Source organism: Palaemon carinicauda, chromosome 1 (assembly GCF_036898095.1).
Source record: "Palaemon carinicauda isolate YSFRI2023 chromosome 1, ASM3689809v2, whole genome shotgun sequence".
Taxonomy (NCBI): Eukaryota; Metazoa; Arthropoda; class Malacostraca; order Decapoda; family Palaemonidae; genus Palaemon; species Palaemon carinicauda.
In genome coordinates this window covers 249,171,001-249,198,989 of record NC_090725.1, presented here as the reverse complement: position 1 = coordinate 249,198,989, position 27,989 = coordinate 249,171,001, and the positions used below count along the sequence as shown (strand labels likewise).

Here is a 27,989-nt window from a genome sequence, read left to right as displayed (position 1 = left end):
TCCGTTGACCTTTAATGTATATATCCGGGTCTGGATGTACTCCCCGGATACGACAAAAATGGACAATGGTAGTTTTACTTGTCGAGAACTTAAATCCATTCATGTCAGCCCACTGGATAATTTTATCAATAGAGAGTTGGATTTTTCTCTCAACCATTGCCATTCTAGTGCCAGCAAATGATATTGAGAGATCATCCACAAATAGTGTTGAGAGAACATCCTGGGGAATGGCTGAGGATATCCCATTAATTGCTAGTGCAAAAAGGGTTACACTCAGCACACTACCCTGAGGAACTCCTTCTTCCTGGCACTTACTCTCTGATAGAGTTTCCCCCACTCTCACTTGAAAAACTCTACGTGAAAGAAATGCCTGAATAAATAGTGGCAGCTCTCCTCTCAATCCCAATTCATGAATGGTTTTAAGAATACCATATCTCCATGTGGTATCATATGCCTTTTCAAGGTCAAAAAATACTGTAACATGGTGCTGTTTGGAAGCAAAGGCTTCACAAATAGAAGACTCAAGTCGTATCAACACATCAGTCGTTGAGTGCATTTTTCGGAATCCACATTGAATCGGTGATAAAATACCTTTCTTTTCAAGGTACCATATCAGCCTTGCATTGACCATCTTCTCCATAATTTTACATAAACAAGATGTCAATGCAATAGGACGATAGTTTGCTGCTAAAAACTTGTCTTTACCGGGTTTTAAAAAGGCTAAAATAATGGCTAGTTCCCAAACACTTGGGTAACTATGATCATGCCATATTCTATTAATAATGCTTAAAATAAATAGCTTTGTATTAAAATGTACATGTTTAATCATTGCATATGGAATTCCATCGGGTCCAGGGGCTGTATCGTTGCAATGAGCAAGTGCGGAATCAAATTCTCTTTCAGTGAAAGGAGAATTATACGACTCTTCCCTTCTTGTTGCAAAATTTAAAATTTTATTTTCTTCAGTGCTCCTATACTGGTGACCAGGGGCTCCTTCACACTTGCTGGATACATTTGAAAAATGATTAGCCAAGGCATTGCTAACTTCATTTGCTTCAGTTACATACTGGCCATTCACCTTCAACACTGGTGGTGGGTTGGGGGTGAATTTGCCAGCTATCTTTTTTACTTTCCTCCACACAGAAGATGCTGGTGTTCTACTGTTAATGGAGGAAACAAAAGACATCCATGACTGGCGCCTTGCTTCTTTCATGGCACGACGGAACTGTGCTCTACATTTCTTGTACATAATTAAATTCTCATCAGTTCGGAGTCTACGCAATCGTGTTAGAGATCTTCTTGTGGCTCTGTGGAGTGCAGTTAGTTCTGAAGACCACCACGGGACTGGTCGTCGTTTGAATAACCCTGTTGTTTTGGGAATTGAATTGACTCCTGCTGTATGAAGAGTTCCATTCAGCAGGTCTATAGCATCATCAATACTTTCAAACTGTTCTGCTCTCCCTTCGATTTCACTTAGCTCGGAAAATTTAACCCAGTCTGCCTTGTCTAGATTCCAACGTGGCGATCTTTGCAAAGGTGGACCCTTGTTGGTGTTTATAATGATTGGTGCATGATCACTAGTATGCCAATCATCTAATGTCCTCCAATCAAAATCAAGAAGGCAGTTAGAGCTTGCAATTGAAAGGTCAATGCATGACAAAGTACCTGTCTGAACATGGAAGTGCGTGGGCTCTCCTGTATTAAGGAGCCCCACATCCTCATTCTCCACAATTGATGAGATAATATTGCCCCTTGTGTTGGCCAAAACATCACCCCATAAAGGATGTCTACCATTCATATCTCCCAGTAAGAGAAAAGGTTGAGGGAGTTGTTGAATAACTTCTGCTAAATCATCATATAAAATATCATCATTTGGAGGTAAGTACAGAGAGCATATTGTATATTTTCTCCCTATATCAATTTGTACAACAACTGCCTGCAGGGTTGTACGTATAGACATAGGTATTTGGGGAACATCTCGACGAATGTACATGAGACTTCCGCCATGGCTCCCTGCTTGTTGATTATATGGTGTTCTATAGCTAACATACTCTCGAGGACTAGGAGTGTTAGAATCAAGCATACTTTCCTGTAGACATACTATTATGGGGGAATGCTCATGAATTAGGAGCTTAAGTTCTTCATATTTCGCCCTCAAACCCTGACAGTTCCATTGCAAAATGGAGGAGAAAACTATGGATTATTTCTGGAAGACGTCTTGGGTGAGGTCTTCCCATTAGCAGTTTTTAATCTAACATTATTACTTGTAGGTTTCTTCAGAGATGGTCTTGTTATGTTGGGTTTTACGTTGGAGTTTTTCTTTGTATCTTTTTTATATATTTGTTGAGGGGGATGGTGGACCTCAACTTGAATTTCTGATTTATTTAAATTGTCTTCTGGTTGATCGCCAACATCAACAGACAAAACATCATATTTATTTGATGTCATAATTCTAGTATTTCTTATGGAAGGGGGTGAGAGAGATGGAGGTCTCTCTCTTTTACGATTAATAGGTTGCAGGTTACCAGGTTTTTGTACCTTCCCCACTACAGGTACACCTGATAACTTGGTGTCAGGTGGAATCTCCATTAAATCAGGCAAGGATATGGCCTGGGAGAGGTTAGTACTATCCTTTGTAATGGGGGACAAAGGTTTGATAGTGGTGGGCAATGTCTTTTTGTTGATACTCAATGATAAATCTTTAGGAGGAGATGTTCTTGTCTTATGCAGCACTTTATCAATAGATTGTGAATTCCTTTTTCGAGAACTACCTACAGTAGTAGGTGGGTGAGATGATTCCCGAGGAACTTTTTCTCCTGTTTTTAATGTTTTTGCATAAGTATTAGATTTATTTAATAATCTCTTGGCATGCCCCACGCTTACATGTTCAATAATTGATTTATTGAGGGCAGCCTCTTCTAACTTATAAAACTGGCAGCTCCTATCATTAGATTTATGATTAGAGTTGCAGTTTAAGCATCTTGCCTCAAGTGTACAATCCCCATGGTAAATTTTGGAGCAAGTATTACAAATTTTTTCATTATTGCAAACTTTGGAAGGATGTCCAAATTTAAAGCAATTATAACATTGCAGTGGCTTCTGCTTAAAAGGTTGAACTCTGATCCTTTCGTTTTCTATGTCTATGTGGAAAGGTACATCAGCATCCTGGAAAGTAAGAACAATCATTGATGTTCCAGGTACTTTATGTACTTTCCACACTGATAGGGGACACATGGCCAATATCTCCTCTTCAGTAAATTCATACAGATCCCTATTAAAAACCACTCCCCTTCCATAGCTAAAGTTTAGATGGGGTTTGATGTCCAATTTTATATCATCATTTACTGTCTTCAAATTAGACAGTATAACAGACTGTGTGTATGACTTGGCCTTTATCAAGAAACTTTTCTTCCCGAATCGAGATATATCTCCAGGTGCGATCGTACCTACCTTCCTCTGAAGAAATTTGCATATCTTGAAATAATTTTCCGTACCTCCCACAGATTGAGCAAGAAGCCACATTGGTGGTTTTGGCTTTCTTTGGGATGGTATATCTGCCTCTATATCTTTATCAGCCCAGTCTGCTGGTCTGTAGACATCCAGATCTTTAGGTGCCCCATCACAAAGAGCACCCTTAACACTCATATTACCTACTTTAATATCAACAATGTTACAGCTTGCATTAAATGCTTCCTCATGACAATTAAATGATAACCAAGATTCCCAATTATCATCTTGAAGTTTCATTCTAATTTCTTTTATTGATCCGTAACACTCAAATATTTTATGTAGCACATCATAATTAGCTTCTAAAGGGATTTGGGTAACGTGCAGGACTTTCAGTTTTCCTGTGTTGCCCAAATTACCCTTTTTCAGAATGTTTAAAGAACAGTCCTTTTTAGTTCCTAGGTCGTCAACGGAGTTTTCTTTAAATAAATTGCCAGAGGTCGTCAACAGTGCCGGGGGCGAGTCAGCATATCCAGGGGAGGTGGGGTCATTTTCACAAGAATCCATCATAAAAAAGAAGAGAGAAGAGTGATTTTTTGAAGTTTGAGTTACCTGCTTGAGAACATTAAGGCATCACATGTTGGGAAGGAAATTTACACTCTCCACTACCGGCACAGTGAGAGTATACTTCCCAGTATTACTAGATAGTAAAAAAAAATTGCTATAAGGGGATAATGACGACTTGGTAAAACTTTACAGTACCACAATACTGTACTGTGACTTGTGTCTAGTATACTGTATACAGTACGTGTGTGCAAATGTACTGTATACTGTTTATATGATTATAAACTGTTGCAGAAACCCAACTAAAACAATATTAGGCAGTATTTATTGTATTAATCATCAGCTCGGACACCCGCTCGTGGCAAGAGGCAGTAACTATTTAGGTTAGGAGTTAGCCCACCCATTTACTGTATATGCAAAAATTCCCTTTTTGTACCTGTGTCTGTAACCTCACTATCGCGAAGAGGGAGGCCTGACTGTAGATCGTGTCATGGAGGGAATTCTCTTGAAGACTCCATTAGGAGCTGCAGAAGGTCCGGGAACCATTCTGCATGATGTTCTAGCCTTTTTGAGTACCCTCCTCATCAAACAGAACTGGGGAAAGGTGTAAACATCGATGTTGTCTCACAGTTGTTGGAATGCATCTCGTCAGAGAGACTTGTGGTCGGGGACTGGGGAGCAATACAATGGAAGCCTGAAGTTCAGGGTCGTTGCGAAGAGATCCACCGTCGGAGAACCGCACAAAGTCAGGACTTTGTTGGCTACTAGATGATCCAAAGACCACTCGGTACTCACTATCTGAGATGTTCTGCTCAGGCGAGCACATTCCTCTTGCCTGGAATGAAGCGTGCCGATAGTGGTATCAAGTGAATTTCAGCCCATCTCAGTATATCTACTGCTAGATTTGATAGGGGCTGCAAAAAAGTACCTCCTTGCTTGTTGATGTAAGCTACTACCGTAGTGTTGTCATTCATCACCACCACTAAGTGGCCTGCCAGGAACTGATGGAACTGTTGAAGGGCCAGAAAGACAGCCTTCATCTCTAGGAGATTTATGTGGAGGTATTTTTCTGTCTCTGACCAGAGGCCTGAGGTCGAGTGGTGCAACATGTGGGGCCCCACCCTTTTTTGGAAGTGTCTGAAAACAGCATAAAAATTGGGGGCAGAACGAGATCTACGCTCTTCCGCAGAATCTCGTCTGTCACCAACCATTCGAGATCCATCCGTTCCGCTGGTCCCACGGGGATCAGTGTGTCCGGGAAGTTGAAGGCTTGATTCCATCTGGACTCGAGCTGCCACTGGAGGGATTGAATCCTGAGGCAGCCGTTGGGAACTAGACGGGCCAAGGTGCCCGAGGAGACATAGCCACTTCTGGGCTGTAAGTTCTTCTCATATGAGAAAGGGTCTTGTGACCTTTCTCAGCCTCATTATCTTGTCATCTGATGGGAAGGCTTTGTGGAGATTGGCGTCTATAATCATGCCTAGGTATAGCAGTCTCTGAGCAGAAAACAGGGAGGACTTCTCAAGGTTTACCATGATCCCCAGATCTTGGTAAAGCCTCAGAAGTTTGTCTTGCTGTTGAAGAAGGGTTGCCACGGAGTCTGCTAGGATCAGCCAGTCGTCTAGATAATGGAGGAGACAGATGCCGATCTTATGTGCCTAAGATGACACTATGGCGAACACTCTGGTGAAGACTTGTGGTGTTGTGGAAAGACTGAAGCACAGTACCCTGAACTGGTATTTCCTGTTGTCTAGGCTGAATCTTAAGTACTTCCTTGAAGATGGATGGATTGGGATCTAGAAGTATGCGTCCTTTAGGTCTAGTGTGCGCATGTAAAGTCCTGTAGTGTTACCGCTTGTCTGACCGTGTCTGCCATTTCAATGCTGAATGGAGTTTGCTTGACAAATTCATTCAGAGCTGAGAGGTCGATGAATGGTCTCCAGCCTCCAGACACCTTTCCCACAAGAAAGAGTCAACTGAAGAAGGCTGGGGACTCGTCAAGGACCTCCGGGAGAACGCCTTTCTTCAACATTGTCTGGATTTCTGCCCAAAGGGCTAGCCCCTTTGCTGATCCCATTGCAAAGGAGTCTATCGACACTGGATTCCTGATCAGGGGACAGTGAGATGAAGTGAACGGGACGCAGTACCCTGAACGAATCACAGAGACTCTCTAGGAATCAGTCCCAAGTTGCTACCACTTGTTTCACCAACTTTGCAGGCATCCCCCCATTGGTGGACAAGCAGGGGGAGTGCCTATCTTAGTGTTTGCAGCCCCAACAGCTCTCTCTAGGATACTTTCCTCCCCTGGTGGACTTTGTGCCTTTCCTGTCCTTGGTGTCGTCTTGCTCGTCGAGGTCTTGGATGGGTTAGGCTGCTTAAGAGCTGGTGGTTTGTAGGGCCTGGATGTTAAGGCCCTATGGAGGAGAGAGTCCTGGTGAGACTTCCTCCATCTCTCTGTAGCCTGTTCCAAGTCCTTTGTCTCGAATAAGGAGGATCCCTCTAGAGAGGAGTTCCTGAGCCTACCAATCTCAGCATTAGGGACCTGCTGATGGAACCTCCCACATACTGCATCTCGACGTTTCGGGATGGTATTTGCCCACAAGTTCGAGACTTGGTGGGTAAGAAATTCGATGGTGTGAGTACCCGAGAGGAGGAAGGTTTCCATAGCCTTCCTGGTACAGTACTTTCTTTGGAAAAATCCTCGGTCTGTAGGAGGAGGTCGAAGTAATATTCAGAAGAAAAAATAGATGAGAGAGAGAGAAATTTAGATTCAAACTAGGGGAGCAATTTCCCAAGTTCGAGAGCCCTCTTGCCCGTCACAATTCTTCAAAAATATGAAGAAACCACATTACTCCATCAAGACATTCTCTTGTTCAGAAGGGTACCAATTAGAGGAAGAATACCATCACTCCCTCCTGAAGGAAAAGAATGATTGTTATAAGATCCAAGGAACTATAGTGAAAGGGCTTTCAATAAGACCACCCACTTTCTTTCAAGCTTACCGAAGAGAACAAGGAGAGAGAGAGAGAGAGAGAGAGAGAGAGAGAGAGAGGTTGGTAGAGGAGCAGCAGCAAGAGTGAACTCCTCCTACTTCCCCTTGCCAATGGGAAACAATGACAAAAGCATTCCACAGGGTTCACACTCATGAGCACATAAGGTATGCACAGCAAATGATGATGGTCACTATCAAGCTCTAAAGGGATGAGCGAACACTTGGGCTGTATCGGATAATTCTCTCCCAAAGAAAGGAAGTTACCCAGTGCTCAGAGTTACCCTCTGAGAAAAGTTTATCTTCTTCCTGATTGGAAGAGCAGGAACAGAACTCTTCAAAAGGATATCTGTGTACAGTTCTTCCCTTGAAAAAGTATACAACAATTGGGACTAAAGAAAGTACACTAATAGTAACTTTGATGTAGTTCTGCCGTTTAAGCGCCCACAAACACAAAAACTAACACTATGCCAAGCCAAACTAAGAAATGATCTAACGGTCAGGCAGAGCAGTATGTCCATATGTGTTGTAGATAAGGGCAAAAGTAGTGACAATCTGGCAGGTGGGTGGATACCACACCACCTCACCCGAAAAACTGCTGAAGACATACTCATAATAATAGGAAGAAAGGTCTGTATCCTCATATGAACAAATGGCACTTATCCACTCATGATAAACAAAAATGGAGTAACTTGTTTTATCTTATATCAATTCATCATCTCACACTTCCTTCGAAAAACCTATTCAAAGGAATTGAGGAGATATACGTGAAAAAAAATCAAAACAAAAGAATTCCAGTAAGATCCAAAAATTCAATCAAAATAAGGGAAAGCAGCAGAAAGCAAATGTGTCTAGTTGGACCATGCAACTTCAAGGACTGAACTACAGTATTGTACAGTATTTACTTTTGAGGTGACTGAGGATGGTCAAGCAGTGTCCTAAGGCATTTTCACTTCCTTGATTTAGTAGCTACTGCGCCAAGTTATGGAGATTTTTTTATCTTTTATCATGGTCAAACGAATAACACATGAATTTCAGGTAAGAATCATAAAAACAATTAACAACCTAATGATGATGCACTGGTATCTACTTTAATGCAATCAAATAAATAACTTAAAATATTGAATCAATAAGTAAAAGCTTCGTGCTAATTTGCAATAACATTTTATAAAGCCTAATATGACAAATTTGTAAGTAATTTGTATTTTCCATAACAATACTAACCTGGAGCTCTTTAATAGCATTATTATTTCGGCGAAGCTGAAACTAGCTGAAGCTTTTGAAACACGACAAATTTGAAGTAATTTGTATTTTTCCTACCAATACAAATCTATAGCTATTTATAGGGGATATTACTTTCCGAGAAGCTGAAAGAAGAGCCATTAGATTTTTAGCGAGGGTTAACCACCCATCCGCTTGTTAGTGGGGGGAGGTAGTAGCTACCCCTCTCACTCCCACACCTGGGTTGAGAACCCATTTTGCTTGGAGGTAAGACCCACTTTGCTTGGAGGTAGGGCAATCTGTATAAATAGCTACAGGTTTCTAACATTAGGAAAAATACAAATTACTTCCAAATTCATCATTTGTTCCCTCACTAAATAAAAAACCAATGGTATTTATAAAGGAAGGCTAATCCCTTTGGAGAGTGGAAGTCCTTGCTAATCTAACTTTTGGCTTTGACCCAGGGCTTCCCCTTTGCTTTTATTGCACATAATTGGTGAAAACCCTACAACTCGCTAAAACCGTGTTATGCATGGTCCGTGGCCTATACAAGCTGTGTGCTCATGATGCTAGCAATGTGACTGTCAAGGTAAAAGTTCTTCCGAGTCATGGGAATCTTCAGAGGTCACCAAAACATGCGCAATACCTGCCCTCCTTAGGGTATGGGAATGCAACAAATATTGAAAAAATACCAAGTTACACAAGGGAACAATGGTTTACCTGTAGTTGGTCAGCTTTACAGAGGACCCTGGGCACTGATTCCCTGAGAGAGGGGAGGAGGAAGAAAAGAGAGAGGGGAGGAGGAAGAAAAGAAAGAGCCAATCATTCTTAATCATTCTTTCAGAGTGATCCCGGGTAACCTTTGCCCTCAAACCAGTTGTTTTGTAGCCACCATAGGACCAATGGAAAATTTTTCCATGTTTCTGTGGTTTACATCTTGCAGGTAGTGGGCGGTGAAGGTCGTCTGATGCTTCCACACGCTCGCTTGTAGTACCTGCGCCACAGAGTAGTTTTGTTTGAATGCCAGGGACATGGCAATGCCCCTGACGTCATGAGCTCTGGTTCGAAGTGTTGGAGCAGGATCAGGATCCAGTGCCAGGTCTATACAAGCAGAGATGTTCTTGATGTTCCTCCTCTTGACCTTCCCTGTGCTGACAAAGAGTACTGGCACATGGGGGCGAGTTGCTAAGGTCATTTTGAGGTAATACCTCAAACTCCTTACTGGGCATAGTAACAGTAGATCTGGATCATCTGTAACAGAACAGAGACTCTTTATACGGAAGGAATCAAATCTAGGATCTGCTACCCACGGATTTTGAGACTTTGCAATAAACGCAGGGATGAAGCCGAGGGTTACCTATCCCCATCCCCTTGAATGGGCAATGTCATATGAGAGACCATGAAGTTCACTAACCTTTAAGGCCAAAGCCAAAAGCGAGTAGGAACACCGTCTTCAGAGTGAGGTGGCGATCTGTTGCCTAGCGTAATGGTTTGTAGGGGGGACCCTTCAGGGACTGAAGAATCCGAACCACATTCCAAGGAGGAGGTCTCACTTCCGACTGGAGACAGATAAGTTCATAACTTCGTATGAGGAGAGAAATTTCCGGCGAAGAGGAAATATCTACTCCTTTCAGCTTGAAGCAAGACTCAAGGCTGAGCGGTAACCTTTCACTGACGAAACCATGAGGAGCATTTCCTCCTTTAAGTGCACAAGGAACTCTGCTATTGCTGGAATATGGCATCAAAGGGAGAGATACCCCTTCCACGACACTAACCACAGAACAGTCCACTTTTTCTCGTAGACTGATGCTGATGATCATCGCAGATGTCCAGCCATTCTTTTTACAACTTGTTTCGAAAATCCTCTCTGAGTGTGAAGGTGCTGGATAGTCTCCAGGCATGAATTCGTAGCAAGGCTACGGCTTTGTGGAAGATGTTCGCAAGTAGCTGTTTGAGTAGATCATGTTGTGGAGGGAGTTCTCTTGAAAGCTCTGTTAGGTACTGCAAAAAGTCTAGGAACCATTCTGCGTGATGCCATAGCGTAGCTATGAGTCATTGAGAGATTGACCGATGTTTTGGTCTTGTTGAGTACTCTTCTTATCTGACAGAACAGTGGAAAGGCGTAAACATCAATGTTGTCCTACCGCTGCTGGAATGCATCTTGCCCGAGAGCATTGGGATATGGGACTAGGGAGCATTACAGCTGGAGCCTGAAATTCAAGGATTTTACGAACAGGTCCACAGTTGGGGAACCCCACAAAGTCATGACTTTGTTGGCTACTAGATGATTAAAAGACCACAGAGAGCCCACTGAGTTGCTCTGCTCAGGTTATCTGCAAGCACATTCCTTTGGCCTGGAATGAAGCATGCTGATAGGGTCACCGAGTTGTCTTCTGCCCATCTCAGGGTCGTAAAATCAAAAGCAAAACAACCGGCCTCCCCCTGGTAGACGGTCGAAGATATAACCTCTTACTAGGTAGAGAGGCTGCCCACAGTGTGTAATACTCACCCACTGAAAATCCAGGTCAGCTGTGCAGAGTCCCACGGATACTGCGCCCCAAGGGAAGGGAAGTTAAAGAAAGAAGTTTGTTGTCACTCACACACATACTTCCTTGATGAAAGGTGAATTGGGATTTGTAAGAACGCGTTTTTAGGTCTAATGAGATCATGAAGTCGATTGATCTGACAGCCTGTCTGATCATCTGAGCCTTCTCTATTTTGAATGGAGAATGCAGAACAAACTCGTTCAAGGCCGGGAGGTCTATAACGGGTCTCCAGCATCCAGATGCCATTTCTACAAGAAATAAGTGACTGGAGATGCCTGGGGACCCTTCAGGACCTCCTGGAGAGCATCCCTCTCCAGCACGGTCCTGACTTCGGCACGTAGGGCCAGGTTTCTTCGCTGATCCCTTTGCGTAGGACCTTGTCGTCATTGGAGTTAGAGTCAGAGGAGGGGGAGAGTCTGCAAAAGAGACAATATACCCCTTCCTTAATATGGAAGTTGACAAGGGGTAGGCTCCATAGTACATCCACCTCTACCATCTGCTCATTATGCATCCCCTTATCGTTGGATTGGTCTGAGGACTGCACTCCCTAGTGGGGGCGCTCTCGCTGGGGGTTCGTGTTAACTTTCCCCTTTCTTCCTCCTCTGGGATGAGAGGGAGGTCTGCAATCCTGCCACTTCGTAGTCCACTTCTTGGGTGCATTCCCTCTTTGGTTTTAAGGTAGAGGAGAAGGTTGTCTCTACTTTCAGAGTTGCTGGCTGATAGGAGCGAGAGGAGACAACTAGGAGAAGTGTGTCCTGACTTACCCGTCTCCACCAGTCTGCTACTCCCTCAATGTCATCCCCATTAAACAGGGAGGAGCTATCCATTGGGGCATTTCCCAGTTTCATAGCCACTTTCTTAGGCACCTGTTTCTGAAATCTTGAGACTAAGGGATCACGTTGCCTCAAGACCCAATAAACCCATTGGTTAACAACATTCTCAGTTAAGAACTCGAGGATCCTTGCACCCGAGAAGAAAGGCAAACCTCATTCTTAACAAGATAACCGACCGTGCCTAGCCAATAGTCCAGCCAGGAAGCGGATTGCAAGGCGCACTTAGCAACCCGTTCCATATTGGCGGAATCCGCCACAGAGAACTGAACAGGCAGTGTTGTCAGTCTTTCCAAAGAAGAGTTAGTCAAAGATACGATCTATGGATCAAGTGTAAGGGGGGAAGGGTCATCTCCCACCACCTCATAGTACTTCCTCTACCTTACATACGGCGGTAGAACCCGCCTAGAGGAGTCCACAGCTCGAAAAAGAGCATGACGAACCTGCCATCTGCATATGAGCCCTCTTCTTCACTCCCTTTACCATCCTCGCCCAAGGTAGAGCTACCTTGGGTCGGGAGAGTCTCAGCGCATCCGAGAACTGATCTAGGACCGTATCCTTGCTCTTGGCTGGAACTTCATCAGGTTCTCCCAGTTATTAACCTTTCTGATGCAAGCTAGCATGTTCAAAAAGATCTGATCTGCATCTTTTTGTTCTGAAAGGGTAATCTTCGGGCTGGCGGAGGCTGGAAGCGCTCTGCCGGGATGTTCCGAGGCGTTATTGAAGGGGTCTCACTTTCCCGAGTTAACATCTCCAGTAGCCCGGGGAAGACGGAGGTCGTCAACTTGGTGCCTTCTAGTTGTGGCATGGGTCCTTGGGGGAAGTCCACTATGTCCTGGTCTTATTGTAGAGGAAAGGGCAGGAGGATGTTCCCATTGATGTTCATCCATAGAAAGACAGTTCTTGCTGAACGTCTTCACGTCCTTTCTCTCCCTTGGAAGAATTTCAAATTCAACCAATAAGGAGGAATTATCTTCTTTGGTCAGTTCCGCTGGTTTCAAACCATCGGAAATTCCCCGGAGAGAGGTAACCTTCGCTCAACAGGCCGAAGGTTATTCCGGCCCTTGTCCTTAGGAGGAGGCTCATCAATCTCTGCGCGCGAAGTCTGTGTGAAGGTGTATGGGATCCATCCTCTGGGGGGAGGTCATTCATCCCTTATCCTTCCTCGCGGTTGTGACAGGAGTCACTTCCTACCTCTCACAGGTTGGATCCGTGATCTTAGGATCCTTAGCCTTGAGGTAATCCTCATACCTCATGGCCTTATGGTGACAGGAGGAGGAGGTGGTAGTGGCTGTCTAGCTATTCTAGATCACCTAGGGTCCAAAAGACCGACGAGGTTCCCACAGGAGGATGGGCACCTTCACTACCTAGGTAATTGGATTAGTAGTAGATATATCAACTGCCTGTTTCAGTGCTAGAAACAGGTCTTGAAACCAGGGATTGTCATTAGAAAAATTTCCCGAAGGTTTCTCCTTATGAGGAGGGGGTGGGGTCTTCTCCCACTGTCCTAATGGTGGTTCCGGCAGTGCTGGTAGTTTACCGGTTGAGGGTTGGGGGAGTTCCCTCGCCCTTCTCAAAAGTGAGCTATCGTAAGGTGACCAATCACGATCGCGATGGTGTGAGTAACGAGATGAGCTGGTTTGCTAGCTTACCTCAACCTGCTCCTCAATCCTGGGATAGGGGAATGCAGTGTGTGAGGTTTCGCTAGCTCAGAGCTTCGCTTTCGTAAGGGGTTTCGCGCTTCCTCGCTTCCAGCAGATAAGCTCTCCTAACCTCCTTGTCCAAAGAAAAGGCAAGTGACAATGCGTGGAGCCTCTCCGCCTTCAGCGGCATAGCACAATCACTTCCGAGAGCACCTATCTCATGCTTTCCTTGCCCTGAAGGAGGAGGAATGACAAGGAGCCGAGCGCTTACGCGACTGCAGCGGAACAGGTCTGAATTCCGGAGAGTTGTTATGTGTAGGTCCGGTCTCGTGCGAAACCGGCCTAGTGTAGCGCGGAGCGCTTCGCTGTTGAGGGCAAGGTGGGGGAGAAGATGGTAACCTCCTTCTACCCTCGTCATTCAGCTCCAAAAAGCTGTTCTCTGATGGACAGGAGTGTGACATAGAATAATCCAATGCCTTTCGGTGTACAACCTCTAGAACAAAGTCGAAACCTGTTCCCAAGACCCCAAGGTCTCGTGACAAGTCACTCCGCTAATGGCTTGTTCTCAACTGCTCCTATCCTCCTACCAAAGCAGGGAGAGCAGGATACAAAGTCTCAACGCTTGAGTGTGTGAACAAACCCCATCGTTAGACTTTTTGTATAACCTCTCCTTTGACGGAGGACCCGTCAGCTACAAGGAAGGCCACAGAAGATGAAGGGCATCGTCTGAAAGAGACTCCCCCGCGGAGAACTCCGGCGCTGCCCCACCAAGGGAGGCAGCGGGAGGAGTTCCCCCTTGACGTTGTCCCGGAGTTACAAGGGCGCCACTCGTACTCGACCGGTTCCCAGAGGAAGCCGGTCGGGTAGAGTCTGGATGTGGAGATTAAGTCGGTGAGCCTTCTTTCCTTTCGAGGTTGACCTCGAAGGGGAAGTCTCTCTTTTAGCCTTCTTCTTTTGTCTGCTAGATCTCACCCACTGGGAGGGCGACCACTCCCTAAAAACATCACGAGGAGACCCCTGCATGCACGAGTGACCTCAGCACAGACCACAAGGATCCGTCTCCTCAGTGGACATGAAGGTGCCGCACCAGCACTCTTCAATGCCCAGGCAAACCCACATGGTAATTATCCTCACTAGCACACACACATGAAAGAGAAAAAGAGTAGAATATCAAAAATTTTAAGTAATCTTTATTTTTCCTAACATACTTACCAAGAACTACTTTCTTAGGAGGTCACTGGTGATCTCTCTCTGCCGACCAGAGTTTTGAGTAGTTACCCCCCCACTCCGCGCTCTAAGTAGCCTTATTATTATTATTATTATTATTAAATGCTAAGCTACAACCCTAGTTGGAAAAGCAGGATGCTATAAGCCCAGGGGCCCCAACAGGGAAAATAGCCCAGTGAGGAAAGGAAATAAGGAAATAAGGAGATAAGGAAAAATAGAACATTTTAGGAATAGTAACAATATTAAAATAAATATTTCCTATTTAAAATATAAAAACTTTAACAGAACAAGCGGAAGAGAAACTAGATAGAAAAGTGTGCCCAAGTGTACCCTCAAGCAAGAGAACTCTAACCCAAGGCAGTGTAAGACCATGGTACAGAGGCTATGGCACTACCCAGGAATAGAGAACAATGGTTTGATTTTGGAGTGTCCTTCTCCTAGAAGAGCTGCTTACCATAGCTAAAGAGTCTCTTCTACCCTTACCAAGAGGAAAGTAGCCACTGAACAATTACAGTGCAGTAGTTAACCCCTTGGGTGAAGAAGAATTGTCTAGTAATCACAGTGTTGTCAGGTGTATGAGGACAGAGGAGAATCTGTAAAGGATAGGCCACACTATTCGGTGTCTGTGTAGGCAAAGGGAAAGAACCGTAACCAGAGAGAAGGGTCCTATGTAGTACTGTCTGGCCAGTCAAAGGACCGGCATCAAGGAATGTGCCCCGAGGGTAGGATTAAGGTAGGTCGCTAGCTTGCTGGGTCAGCATCGTCATTAAGTTCTATTGAATTAGCATAATGCTAGCAAGGGAAGAGAGGCACTCGGGGAAGGAAGGGAGGGCCATTACCCGAAAGTAGTTCTCGGTAAGTATGTTAGGAAAAATAAAAATTACTTAAAATTTTTGATTTGTTCCAACACGAATACTTACCTCGAACTGCTTTCTTAGGAGACTTACACTTTAGGAGGAGGGAGTGCTATTCTGACCCACTGACCCGGCCGTGGAGGCCAACAGGCCTCTGGATAACGGGACCTACTAGAGAGCGGAAGCGAGGGTAACTACACAAAAATTCACGTTAGTGTCTAAGTACTCATTCTTTGAAAAACTTCTTTTGACGTTCCTTCTCGACGCGTAGTCGTGAAGAATGTGTTATTTTCTGGGAACAGACGGTACTCCCCGAAGAGGCAAGTAAGCAACTGGGTAGGAGGTAGGAAACCGCACTTGTGCCTACCGGTCGCTAGTCTTGAATGGGCCTGGGGTTTTACCGTTACACCGCTTGGAGGGCAGAGATGACTGTTCCAATGGAGAACCCGTCCAAGGATTTTCTTGAGTAGTCCTTGAGGTAGTGGGCAGTAAAGGTTGACTGGTTCGACCAAGTACCTGCTCGCAGAATTTGCCCTACTGCCATGTTTTTCTCAAAGGCTAAGGAAGTGCTCAGGCCCCTGATGTCATGAGGTCTGGGAGTGCCTGGCACTGCCATGCCAGCCTCCTTGTAGGTTCTGGCGATAACCTGTCTCAACCAGAAGGAGATGGTGTTTTTGGAAACTTGTTTCTTATTAATACCTGTGGAAACGAAGAGGCTCTTGATGCCTGGTCGGAGATGCGCTGTCCTTTCCAGGTATTTTCTAATTGTTCGCACTGGGCACAATTTTAAGTCTTCTGCATTACCTGTCTTAGGGATGGCAGGGATTGAGAAACCTTCAAACCTCGGGTCCCAGACTGCTGGGTTCTGAGTCTTGGCCACAAAAGAAGGCACGAACTTGAAGGATACTTCTTTCCACCCCTTTGAGTGAGAGACGTCGTATGACAGACCATGGATCTCTCCCACTCTCTTAGCGGACGCCAAGGCCAGCAAGAAGACGGCCTTGAGGGTGAGATCTTTGTCTACGATATCCTTCAAGGGTTCAAAGGGGGGACGACACAGCATCTTCAGGACCTTGGCTAAGTCCCACTGGGGCACCCTCCTCGCCTGAGGGGGCAAGACTGCTCGAAGCTTTTGACAAGCATCGCTATGTGTCTCGAGGCCCCCAGGTCGATGCCCTTCAGGAGGAAGACTTGGCCTAAGGCAGCCCGAACCCCTTTTATGGCTGGGATTGACATTCCTACTTTGTCCCTAAGAAACACCAGAAAATCTGCTATGTCTGGGACAGAGGCCTTAAGAGGTCTAATGTGCCTCTCAGAGCACCACTTCGTGAAGGAGGCCCATTTTGCCTGGTATATCGCGGCTGACGACTTTCTCAGGTATAGAGACATTCTCTTAGCCGTGGAGGGAGAATAACCTTCCTTCTTCAGGAGCCGCTGGATAGTCTCCAGGCGTGAAGACGAAGGGAAAGTGGGTTGTCATGGAGCTTGAGAAAGTGAGGCTGGTGCAGAAGGTCTGACCTGGTGGGTAGAGGCCACGGCGGGTGACTCGTTAGGTCTTTTAGGTCTGCAAACCACTCCCTCTCCGGCCACCAGGGCGCTACCAAAGTCATCTTTAGGTTTCGGGCAGCCCTTACTCTGTTGAGCACTTGTCTTATCAACGTGAAGGGGGGAAAAGCGTACACATCCAGATTGTCCCACTTGTGCTGAAAAGCGTCTTCCAAGGCTGCTTTCGGGTCTGGTACAAGGGAGCAATAGACTGGGAGTTGGGCGTTGAGTTTCGTTGCAAAGAGGTCCATCACCGGGGAACCCCAACGCTGAATGATGAGCCTGGCTACTTCTGGGAGGAGGGACCACTCTGTCCCTACTATCTGGCCCATTCTGCTGAGGCCGTCGGCCAGAACGTTTTTCTTCCCGGGAATGAACCTTGCTAACAACACCACGTGATTTTCCTCTGCCCAATTCAAAATCTCTATGGTGAGATCGCACAACTCCCTCGATTTCAAGCCTCCCTGCTTCTTTATGTATGCTACTACCGTGGCGTTGTCGCACATCAACGCCACGGTGTTTCCCTTTAGCAGACTTGCGAAGTGTAAGCACGCCTTCTGGACTGCTTTCAACTCCAGGACATTGATGTGGAGTTGCTTTTCCCCTTCCAACCAGGTACCTCGTGCCGTCCCGTCGAGGAGGTGGGCTCCCCATCCTTGGTTGGAGGCGTCTGTGAACAGAAGTAATTCTGGAGGGCTGGTCCCGAAGGGCATCCCCTTGACGGAGTTCGACTGGCAGTGCCACCATTCCATGGAGGGTCTTGTGTCTGGAAGGACTCGAATTAGCACTTGTTGTGAGTCCGTCTGGCACCAGAGGTTCTTGAGATTCCATTGAATGGATCTGAGCTTTATCCTCCCTTGGGGAACTAGTTTCTCCAATGAGACCAGGTGGCCTATCAGCCTCTGCCAGTCTTTCGCTCTCCTGGGTTGTTCTGATAGGAACGGCTGGATGATGTGCCTGAGGTTCCTTATCCTGTCCTCCGAAGGGAAAACTTTTCCTTGAATGGTGTCCAATGTCATCCCCAAGTAGTTCATTCTGGTGAACGGGGATAGATTTGACTTCTTTGGGTTGATGACAATCCCCAGATCTCTGCAAAACTGAAGGAGACTTCTCCATTGTTCCTCCAAGAGGGCCTTTGAGGCGGAAAGGAGCAACCAGTCGTCCAGGTATCTGATAAGGCGGATGCCACGTTCGTGAGCCCACACTGAGACAGTCGTGAAGACTCTCGTGAACACCTGGGGCGCTGTTGACAGACCGAAGCAAAGAGTCCTGAACTGCAGGATCTGGGAACCCCATTTCACCCAGAGGAACTTCCGACTCGAGGGGTGGATCGGAATTTGGAAGTATGCGTCCTTGAGGTCGACGGTCATCATAAAATCTTTCTCCCTCAAGGACAGCAGGACTGACTTTGGCGTGTCCATCTTGAAGTCCGTCTTCTTGACGAACTTGTTGAGAGCTGACAGATCTATAACCGGTCTCCACCCCCCCGTCGCTTTCTCTACCAGGAACAGGCGACTGTAGAAACCTGGCCCTGGGAGAGGAACTTCTTCCATGGCGCCCTTTTCTAACATGGAGGATACCTCCTCTTGAAGGGCGGTCCTCTTTAACGGATCTTTGGGAGCTAGCCATTCCGTCCGGTTGGCCGGAATAAGAGGGGGTGGATTCGTCAGGAACGGGAGTCTGTAGCCCTCCTTTAGGACGGACACTGTCCAAGGCTCTGCCCCTTGAGCCTTCCATGCTTGCCAATGTTGTCTGAGGCATCCCCCAACCCGAGGCTTGGGCGGGGATAGGGGGCCTCCCACTCTACCTTCTTCTAGAGGGGCGGCCTGATCTGCCGCTCCTAGAAGCGGAGTAACCCGACCTGAAGGAGCTTGAGGGCGCTGCAGCTCCCCTGCGGGAGGGTTGCGGAGTTGAGGACCAGGAGGAAGAGGGGGCCTCTCTCCTCGTAGTGCTGGAAGAGGCTTGGGGCGTCGCGGCGCTGTCCGAGACGGACCTCTTGTATGGAGGTCTCCTTGAAGTTGCCGGTCTGGTGACGTTGGCCTCCTTCTTTTTCGAGACCTTTTCCATTAAGGCCTCTAGCTCTTTCAGAGGAAACAGAGACTCTCCCCACAGGGGGAGGCTGCGAATTGCTCGCGCCTCCCTGTCCGGTACCTTCCGAGACACTTTCGTAAGAACAGTGTCTCTTACGGAGAACCCAGTTGGCTGTAAGGGCGAGAGACTGATATGTTAAGAACTTGAGGGTTTTCCCCCCGGAGGTAATGAGGTCCCTCATTAGGCCTTGCTGGTCAGGGTCCTCGGGGTTGTAGGAGGCTTGAACACCCACCAACGTGGAAGCCCACCAGTCTAGCCAAGAGGAGACGTTAACCAAGTCTCGCGACATCTCCTCCATCATGGAGGCCTCTGCTGGTGAGAAACAGACTGGGGCCGAAGAGGCTCTGTCGTAAGAGACGCCTTGGCTCAGAATGTCCACGGCCGTCTCCACTTTACAAGGACCTGGGCGACGTCCTTCGGGCACATAGACCTTCCCTTGGTTTTTGAGGCCCTGGAGTAATTTAGAGGCACTCTGGGTCTTGGGAGCCTCGGCATTGCTGGCCACCACTTTGTCAATGTACTCTTGCCCTAGAACTAGGTCTCGGGCCAGAGGGAGTGCCAGGGACGACTTAGGTTGGGAGGGAGTTTGCATAATTCTCAGCAGGCTCGACCTCCAGGAATCTCCATCTGTAGCTGCAGGTTCCGCTATTTCGTGGTGCCTTCTGATCATGCTAACCACTCTCCTATAGGCGGAGTCTTCCGTCGGGGAGCCCTCCCCCCCGTCAGCCGAGGTCTCGGCCTGGGGCGGGGGAGCCGGTTTACTGGGCACGGCGACTGGACGCCTAGCCCTCGGGGCCAGGGGCGCCGTCCTGCCGAGGTACTGGACCTCATCTGCGGGTAAGACCGCACCAGGGGCTCGGGATAGTGTAGGCACCGCTGGTTCAGCGGGGACTCTCGTACGCCCAAAGGCTCTGGGTGCTGAGGGCGCGGTTCCCGGGGGCTGACCCGACGGCGGGAACCGTTCCTTCCGACCTGAAGGCCGCACCAGCTGGGCTGGTTCGGCCTGGCTGCCTGGTAAGAAGCGCGTTTCCCCCCGCTGGGCGGGGTGAACCGGAGGCCTCGAGGACTTATGCTTAATTGAGAGGTCTTTCCTGCGAGCCAGGTCGCGAGGGTCAAGGCCGTGCTTGGAGGGCGGCCGCCTTGGGGACCGCTCACTGGACTGGTGGTCCGGGGAACGAAGCACCTTCGATTCCCGCGACAATACGTAGATCCAGGCGCCCCCGGGAGATACACTTCTCCTATACTTACGGCTCGGGGAGCGGGAGCGCTTCCTGCTATAACGAGAGCGCGACCTCGACCGGGAACGCTCGCTCCTGGACCGCTCCCTTCGACGGCGGTGTTTCACCCTGACCTCTTCCTCTGACGAGGAATAGATGTCCGATGAGTCAGACGACACTGTGTTCACCACGTGTCGGCTGGTAGCGGGGACTGCGGGGGACTTCTTCGGGCGTTGAATGCCAGAGGTCGAGGGCTGGAGGAAGTCATCGGGAACTTCCGTGGGGAGGGTTGGGAACGACTCAAACCGTTCCATGCCCGGGAGCCAGGGATCCAGGGCTACATCCATCCTCAGGGGTGACCTACCCGGCGTCTTCGGGAGTCTCCAACCGTAGGTATCGTTACCTGAAGGTCGAACTTTACTCTGGTTATCTCCTCCTAAAGAGGAGCCAGAAGCACAGGCCCACGAGGGCGGCGGTGACACTGAGACTGCGTTACTACCCCACAAGGGGTCATCGGAGGAAGCGTGCCCCCCGAGCACAAGGGCTGACTCTCCGGACGCACTACTGGGTCCTTCACTAGCCCTAGAGGGGCCCGCTATTGGCACTGCACTAACACTGGGCTCCTGGGATAGGACGCCTTGCTCATCCACCTCACTAGACTTACCTCGTCCCCTATTTTGTGTAGGGGATGGCGAAACCGAAACCCCGTCGGACCGCTCACTGGGTGACGGTAACGGCGAGGAAACACTAATTTTCCTGGGGGAACGTTTCGCTGATTTCCTCTTCTTGGTACCGTAACGTACCCACTGTATATCGCTCCAGTCTATGCACTCGGGGCACGTGTCTGCTGACGAGCAAACTTTGCCCCTACAGGAGGAACAAAGGGAGTGAGGATCTACTTCGGGCTTGGAGAGGAACGCTCCACACGATTTCCCGGCTATAGGCCCAGGACAACGGCGAATCTGCTCCATAACGCACACAACGCACGATACAAGCACTTAAGGAAATCAATTAAAACACTGGGATGGCTTTTGTGAAACGTACCGGTACGTCCTTTGGGGTAAAAGGGTTAAAGTGTCCGATAAGGTTTGTTGTAAGTCTGGTTTCCTTTTGGACATACCTCGCAGTCAATCCCTTGATAAGTACCAAAATTACAGACGCTATTGCATTTATGAATCAATGTTTCCAATCTTTTCTTGACCAGGTGGACAGGAGTCTTTTTATAGTTTATATATGACATATTTGTTTTTGACGTTGTTAATAGTTTATATATGACATATCTGTTTTGAAGTTGTTACTTTTTTTAGATTGATTTATTGTTAATTTATTCTCTTCATTTATTTATTTCCTTATTTCCTTTCCTCACTGGGCTATTTTTCCCTGTTGGAGCCCCTGGGCTTATAGCACTTTGCTTTTCCAACTAGGGTTGTAGCTTGGACAGTAATAATAATAATAATAAGCACACGGTTGAAAAGTGAACGCACAGGAACACTTGGGAAAGCACACTGGAAAAACGCAAGTTGCCACGCTGGGAACACGTGGGACACAGAACGCACACAAAGGATCGACAGAGATACGAGAGCGAGGGTTGTTAACGCCTCGCGACCAGAGAACTTAATGACGATGCTGACCCAGCAAGCTAGCGACCTACCTTAATCCTACCCTCGGGGCACATTCCTTGATGCCGGGGGTAAGGCTACTTAGAGCGAGGAGTGGGGGGGGTAACTACTCAAAACTCTGGTCGGCAGAGAGAGATCACCAGTGACCTCCTAAGAAAGTAGTTCGAGGTAAGTATTCGTGTTGGAACAAATTAGCTTTAGGCCAGTTATAAGGGTTAACGGGAGAGTGAGACACATCTGAACTCTACTGGCCGAATTAAAAAGTGACAGTTGGTTGCTAGTACTGGTGGGAGCTGAGGGTGAACCTACCCTGCTCCACCCCCGCTAACTAGCGGTGGGTAGTTAAACCTTGTCATCTCAAAAGCCTCGACTAGTTTCAGCTTTGCTGAAATAATAATTCTATTAAAGAGCGTAAGATTTGTCTTTTGCACCGGGACAAATGTACAGTACCTTTTCATGCTTGTGGAAACTAAATCATTGCATATTAAAGCTAAGATATCTACTATGATAACAAAGAAGGTCAATACAAAAATTAAATAACTATAATCAAAAAATCTTGATCGACCCATACCATCAGTAATACGGGACTTGGAACGATTGTATTCAGCTTCCAGTCGCTGCAATTCAACATGATAGCATTTTATACGTGAAGTATACTTTTCTCTTTTCTGAGGTTGCATGTCCCGCACTTCTAAATCCATTCTTTCCAGCTGAAAACAACATTAGCAGGATACATTTATGATTAAACTGTTAACAAACTAAAATAATTTTCTAAAGTAATCTTTTAATTACTCTATATTGTAATACACGATACATAATTCCTTATACTGTATAATATTCTTCAAAAATTATAGAAACAGACAGAAATTACCTTAATCCAAAAGCTAAAAAACCTTTTAAAATGTAGTTCCTAGTTTATGATTGCTTACCAATTCCTTTGCTTCTTCTTTAAGTTTCTCCACATCTTCAATAAGTGTTCTTTTGTCAGCTGAAACAAACATAAAACACCATCAAACTAGTAAAGTAATTATGGGTTATAAATTTGACATAAATACATTAAGCATTATGATACTGTATTTAGAATCAGTCATGAAAAGAGACCAAGTATTAGAATATAATACGCCACTATGTAAAGTTTCAAAAGATAGTATCTGATTTAATAAAAGAGAATTTTTTTTAAGTCTGAAATAAAAGTTCTACAAAAAAACAGTATGAACTATGAAATATAAAAAATTTGGAAGTAATTTGTATATATATGTATGTATGTATGTATGTGTCCCCTCTGATGGTCCAGCACTTTGCTGCAGTAGAGGGGCTTGAGTGTCCCAATGATGGGCTGGGCAATGGCGGTGGGGTAGTTTATCCACCCTGGCAGGCTCAACCATACCGCTAAGGCCAGTTCTGAGAGACCAGACCAAGACTGGACCCCTATAGGCCTTCTCCTTTATTTTAAGATAGGCAAAGGCTAGGAGAAGGAAAACTCCAAAATCAAACCAAACAAGACCCCAACGGCGGAGCTTCCCAGCGCCGGCGGAAGAGGGCAATGCCTGTCGGGCAGGCAACAAGGCGGGCCTCGACATAACAAGAACCCGGCAGCCCGATGCAACCAACATCGGAGAAGCCGCCTGTCTCATATGTCTTGAGCCGCGGTGAAAATGATGTGGGCCAAGTGTGTGTGCGTGGCCGTTGCAAAGCCACGACCACCCAAAACAATATACCTAGCTACTGGCATTCTGTCGTTTCCTCCACCCTTCTTCATCTCTTTCTCACCATCATCATCATCATCACCACCAGCAAGTCCTGAGGCGACAGCACCGTGGGTGAAGGGGGCAGGCCTGGATAGCTGGAAGCCCTTAGCCCACGACTGCATTCAGGCGGCGAGTCTAAGATTCAGTCGCTCTCTGGTGACGGTGCCGTGACACCAGAGTTCGGCAGCTGGACCCGTGACTGGGCTGGCCTATTGAGGACACCGCAGCCCACCCCACATGGGGAGGCCCCTAGAAAACGTGGGGTAAACATCGGACACGGCAAACCCGTCTGGTCAGCTCACCGCGGCTGGCGGACATCCCACTAATGCGGTCGAAATAACAAGAAAAAAATATTAACCTTAGGTGCGTGGAACATCCGCACCCTCCAAGACGCGACGAACACCAACCGCCCGGAACGACGTACAGCCCTCGTCTGCAAGGAGCTAGCCCGCTTCAATGTTGATGTGGCGGCTCTTAGCGAGACCAGACTACCCGAAGAGGGCAACATCAGGGAAGCTGGAACAGGCTACACCATCTTCTGGAAAGGCAAGGCCCTAGAGGAGCCTCGCATCCACGGTGTCGGCTTCGCCATCCGTTCCCAGCTAGTGCAGCAGCACAACCTCGCTCCCAAGGCCATCAGTGAGCGCCTGATGACTGTCCGCATCCCCATCACGCGGGACAGACATCTCACCCTGATCTCTGTCTACGCCCCGACTATGACCTCAACCGATGATAACAAAGCTGCCTTCTACACCCAGCTCGACCGCACCATCCAGGCAGTGCCCGCCAATGACAAGCTCGTTGTGCTTGGCGACTTTAATGCCCGAGTAGGCAAAGACCATCGCCTGTGGGAGGGAATCATCGGCCGCCATGGCATTGGAAATTGCAACGCCAATGGCCAACTCCTACTGGGTCTGTGTGCAGAACACCAACTTGTGGTAACCAACACCATCTTCCAGTTACCAAAGCGACAAAAGACCACATGGAGACACCCACGGTCTAAACACTGGCACACCCTGGACTACGTCCTGACCAGAGCCAGAGACCGAGGAGACGTCCGCATCACCCGATCCATGCCCGGACCGGACGACTGCTGGACGGACCACAGACTCCTCATCACCCGACTCTCCGTGACGACCCTACGACCACCCAGAAGGGCACCTGACAGCGTACCACACCAACGCTTTGATTGTAGGAAGCTCCGCAACCCACAGGTGGCACAGAACTACAAGGAGACCTGCGAACAATACCTCGCAGACCCTGTGGGTCAGGCCACTGTCGAGCACCACTGGACCACCCTCAGAAACGCCATGGCCCGTGCCGCGGAGGAAACACTAGGCTACACCACCAAGAAACGGCAGGATTGGTTTGATGAGAATGATGCTACCAACTCTCTTCTCATTGAAACCAAACGACAAGCACGCCTGACTTTGGAAAACCAACCAACAGCAGCTAACAAATGTGCTCACAAGGTGGCTGAAGCTGGTTGCCAAAGAGGTACCGTGAAGCCCAGAACACCTGGTGGCAAAGAAAAGCTGCAGAAATACAGAGTTTCGCTGACCAACGTGACCTGCGCAGCTTCTATGCAGCAACAAAAGAAATATTTGGTCCTTCACGGTCATCAGTGGGCAGCCTGAAGGACGCGGATGGGGCCACGACCATCACCGACAGCGAGGGCATCCTGGCCAGGTGGAGGTCTCACTTTGAGAACCTCCTCAATGACCAAGCAGACACCCCAGACGATCTCCTGCGAATGACCCCGCAGCATCCCGTCCGTCACTGGATGGCACTACCACCCTCCATCCATGACTTCAACAAGGCCCTGCAGCGCATGAAGCCCGGCAAAGCCCCAGGGCCAGACAACATCCCGTTGGAGCTCCTCACTCACGGTGGCCCCGGCTTGAGGAACCGTTTGATGCTCCTTATACTGAAAATATGGGAGACCAAGACCCCCCCCCCAGTGACTTCCGCGATGCAAACATCGTTACCATCTTCAAGAAGGGAGACAGAGAGAACTGCAACAACTACCGGGGAATATCACTACTAAGCATCGCGAGTAAGATTTTCGCTCGGATTCTCCTTGACCGCCTCCTTATTCTCGCAGAAGACGTCCTGCCAGAGTCTCAGTGCGGCTTTCGACCTTCCCGCGGGACCATAGACATGATCTTCTGTGCGCGACAACTACAAGAGAAGAGCCTCGAACAACAACAGCCCTTAATGTTCATCTTCTGGGATTTGAAAAAGGCCTTCGACAAAGTACCTCGACCTGCCATGTGGGCTGTCCTCAAAAGATATGGCTGCCCACCCGATTTTGTCAAGCTGGTGCGTGCCCTCCATGACGGAATGGTTGGGAGAGTCTGCCACCAGAACTCTATTTCAGATCCATTCCCCATCAACGGCGGCCTGAAGCAGGGCTGTGTTCTGGCCCCGACGTGTTTCTCGCTATACACCGCAGCAATGCTCAACGAGATTCCCCCAGACACACCCTCAGTCGACCTACGTTTCCGCATGGATGGAGGCGCTTTCAACCTCGCTAGACTCCGCGCCAGAACCAAGACCACCTTGTGTGCAGTGCGAGAACTGCAGTATGCTGACGACAATGCCACCCCAGGTCAGACGGCAGAGGACCTGCAGTCGTTAGCTGATGCATACAACTCTGCCTACGAACGTTTTGGGATGCAAGTCAACTCAGACAAAACCAAGACCCTCGTCCAACATCCACCAGGTTTGATGCTCCCCAACTTCAATACCACAGTGAATGACCAACCGTTAGAACAGGTGGACCAGTTCTCCTACCTAGGGAGCATCCTAACATCAGATCCCACAAGCAAAAAGGGCGTGGAGAACAGGATCAGGGCAGCCCACTCCGCCTTTGGCCGACTCAACTGCCGCGTATTTAACAACCATGCACTGACAATGACCACCAAAATAATGGTGTTCAGGGCAGTAGTCCTCTCCACACTCCTGTATGCATGTGAAACATGGACGCTATATAGAAACGATATTAATATCCTAGAACGCTTCCAACAAATGAAACTGAGGCAGATCTTGAAAATCCCCTGGGAGAGCCACACCACCAACATTGAAGTCTTAGAACGTGCCTCGCTGACCAGCGTGGAGGCCACCATCATCCACCACCGCCTCCGCTGGATAGGACACGTGCATAGGATGGATCCATCTAGGCTCCCAAAGAAAATATTCTACGGAGAACTGACCCAGGGCACCAGACCACGAGGAGCCCCGAAAATGCGCTATAAAGATCAACTAAAGCGCACCCTGGCTCTAACTGACATCGATCCTTCCTCGTGGGAAGAAACAGCCAGGGACAGGAAAACCTGGAGGAGTACAGTACACCATGGCACCGTGGACTTCGAGGAGAGGAGGAGACAAAATGAGGAGGCTAGGAGGAGAAGAAGGAGAGAGCGATTAGAACAGCCCAGCCCACCACCTACCCTCCCTTGTGAACACTGTCCGCGACTCTTCCACCACAGACTAGGACTTAACAGCCACATCAGGCATAAGCACCCACCCCACAGATAGGAGGCTGATGGCTAACGACAGAACCCAATACTCGGACACGAGTGGGCGCCGACGACGATGTATGTGTATATATATTTTTGGGCTCAGGCCATGTTGTCCTGATGGAAGGTCCCTTTAGTAGCTTCCTTAGGGTATATATGACTACAGTGGATATTCCCAGAGAATTAAACTAAAGGTTTCCAGAATTCTAACTTCTGGCCCGAGTACCCTTAAGGTTTCCCTTTAAGATATCGTATAATAACAGGGGACGTATTCTTGACACGCCACATAGCTATCTGCACCCCACATAGCGTTTACACTTTGAGGGGGAAGTTGGTAGCAAGATATGGGAGGAGCCGTTACAAAGTTCTCCTCCTCCGTTACTGTTATTGGTACTCGGATGACGTCCTAAGCGACGCCATCTTGACTGACGTCATTACCGCCCGCGAACTCCATTCCTTTCGTAGTAACGTATTTGACCAGGTGTTTTTTCCCAGTTATTTCGCTATTTACTGTCAGCATTTTGCAATCTTCAGCTTCTTCTGCCTCTGGAAAGTTGAGTACCTTATTCTTATATTGTATAAATTAGCTCTCGCCATAAAGTAACGCTTTTTTATCTTAAAATACTGTGTTTTGTGGCAGAGCTATTGCCTAACCGGAGGCGTCTCTGACGCTGTTGTTCGCATCACATGCTTTATTTAGTTAGCCAAAACAACTGTCCTGGTTTCTTAACTAATTACTGTATCAGTATTAGTTATTTAGTCTTCATTGCGCTAGGATTAGTTATATTATGCCGATAGTATTCTTTAATTTCGGCGAGTGTAGGTAGCCGATTTTATGACGCTAGAGATGCTAGCCCAGTCGCCTAGGCATGCTAGCCTAGGCTTTTTAGTTTACTTTCATGAATGATATAATAAGTGTTCCTGGTG

General features: G+C 47.7%; 1 protein-coding gene across 3 annotated transcripts in view; it reads right to left on the bottom strand.

Annotated features, from left to right (window-relative positions):
* Positions 1-27,989, bottom strand: part of Vti1a (Vesicle transport through interaction with t-SNAREs 1a) — a 117,668-nt gene that overhangs the window by 73,934 nt on the left and 15,745 nt on the right. For all 3 annotated transcript variants that reach the window (XM_068388859.1, XM_068388867.1, XM_068388853.1), the window contains exons 2-3: positions 22,723-22,781; positions 22,365-22,503 (exon numbers count right to left, since the gene is read on the bottom strand). In XM_068388859.1, coding sequence (XP_068244960.1) covers positions 22,365-22,503; positions 22,723-22,781 — 198 coding nt within the window. The remainder of the gene's footprint in view (positions 1-22,364; positions 22,504-22,722; positions 22,782-27,989) is intronic.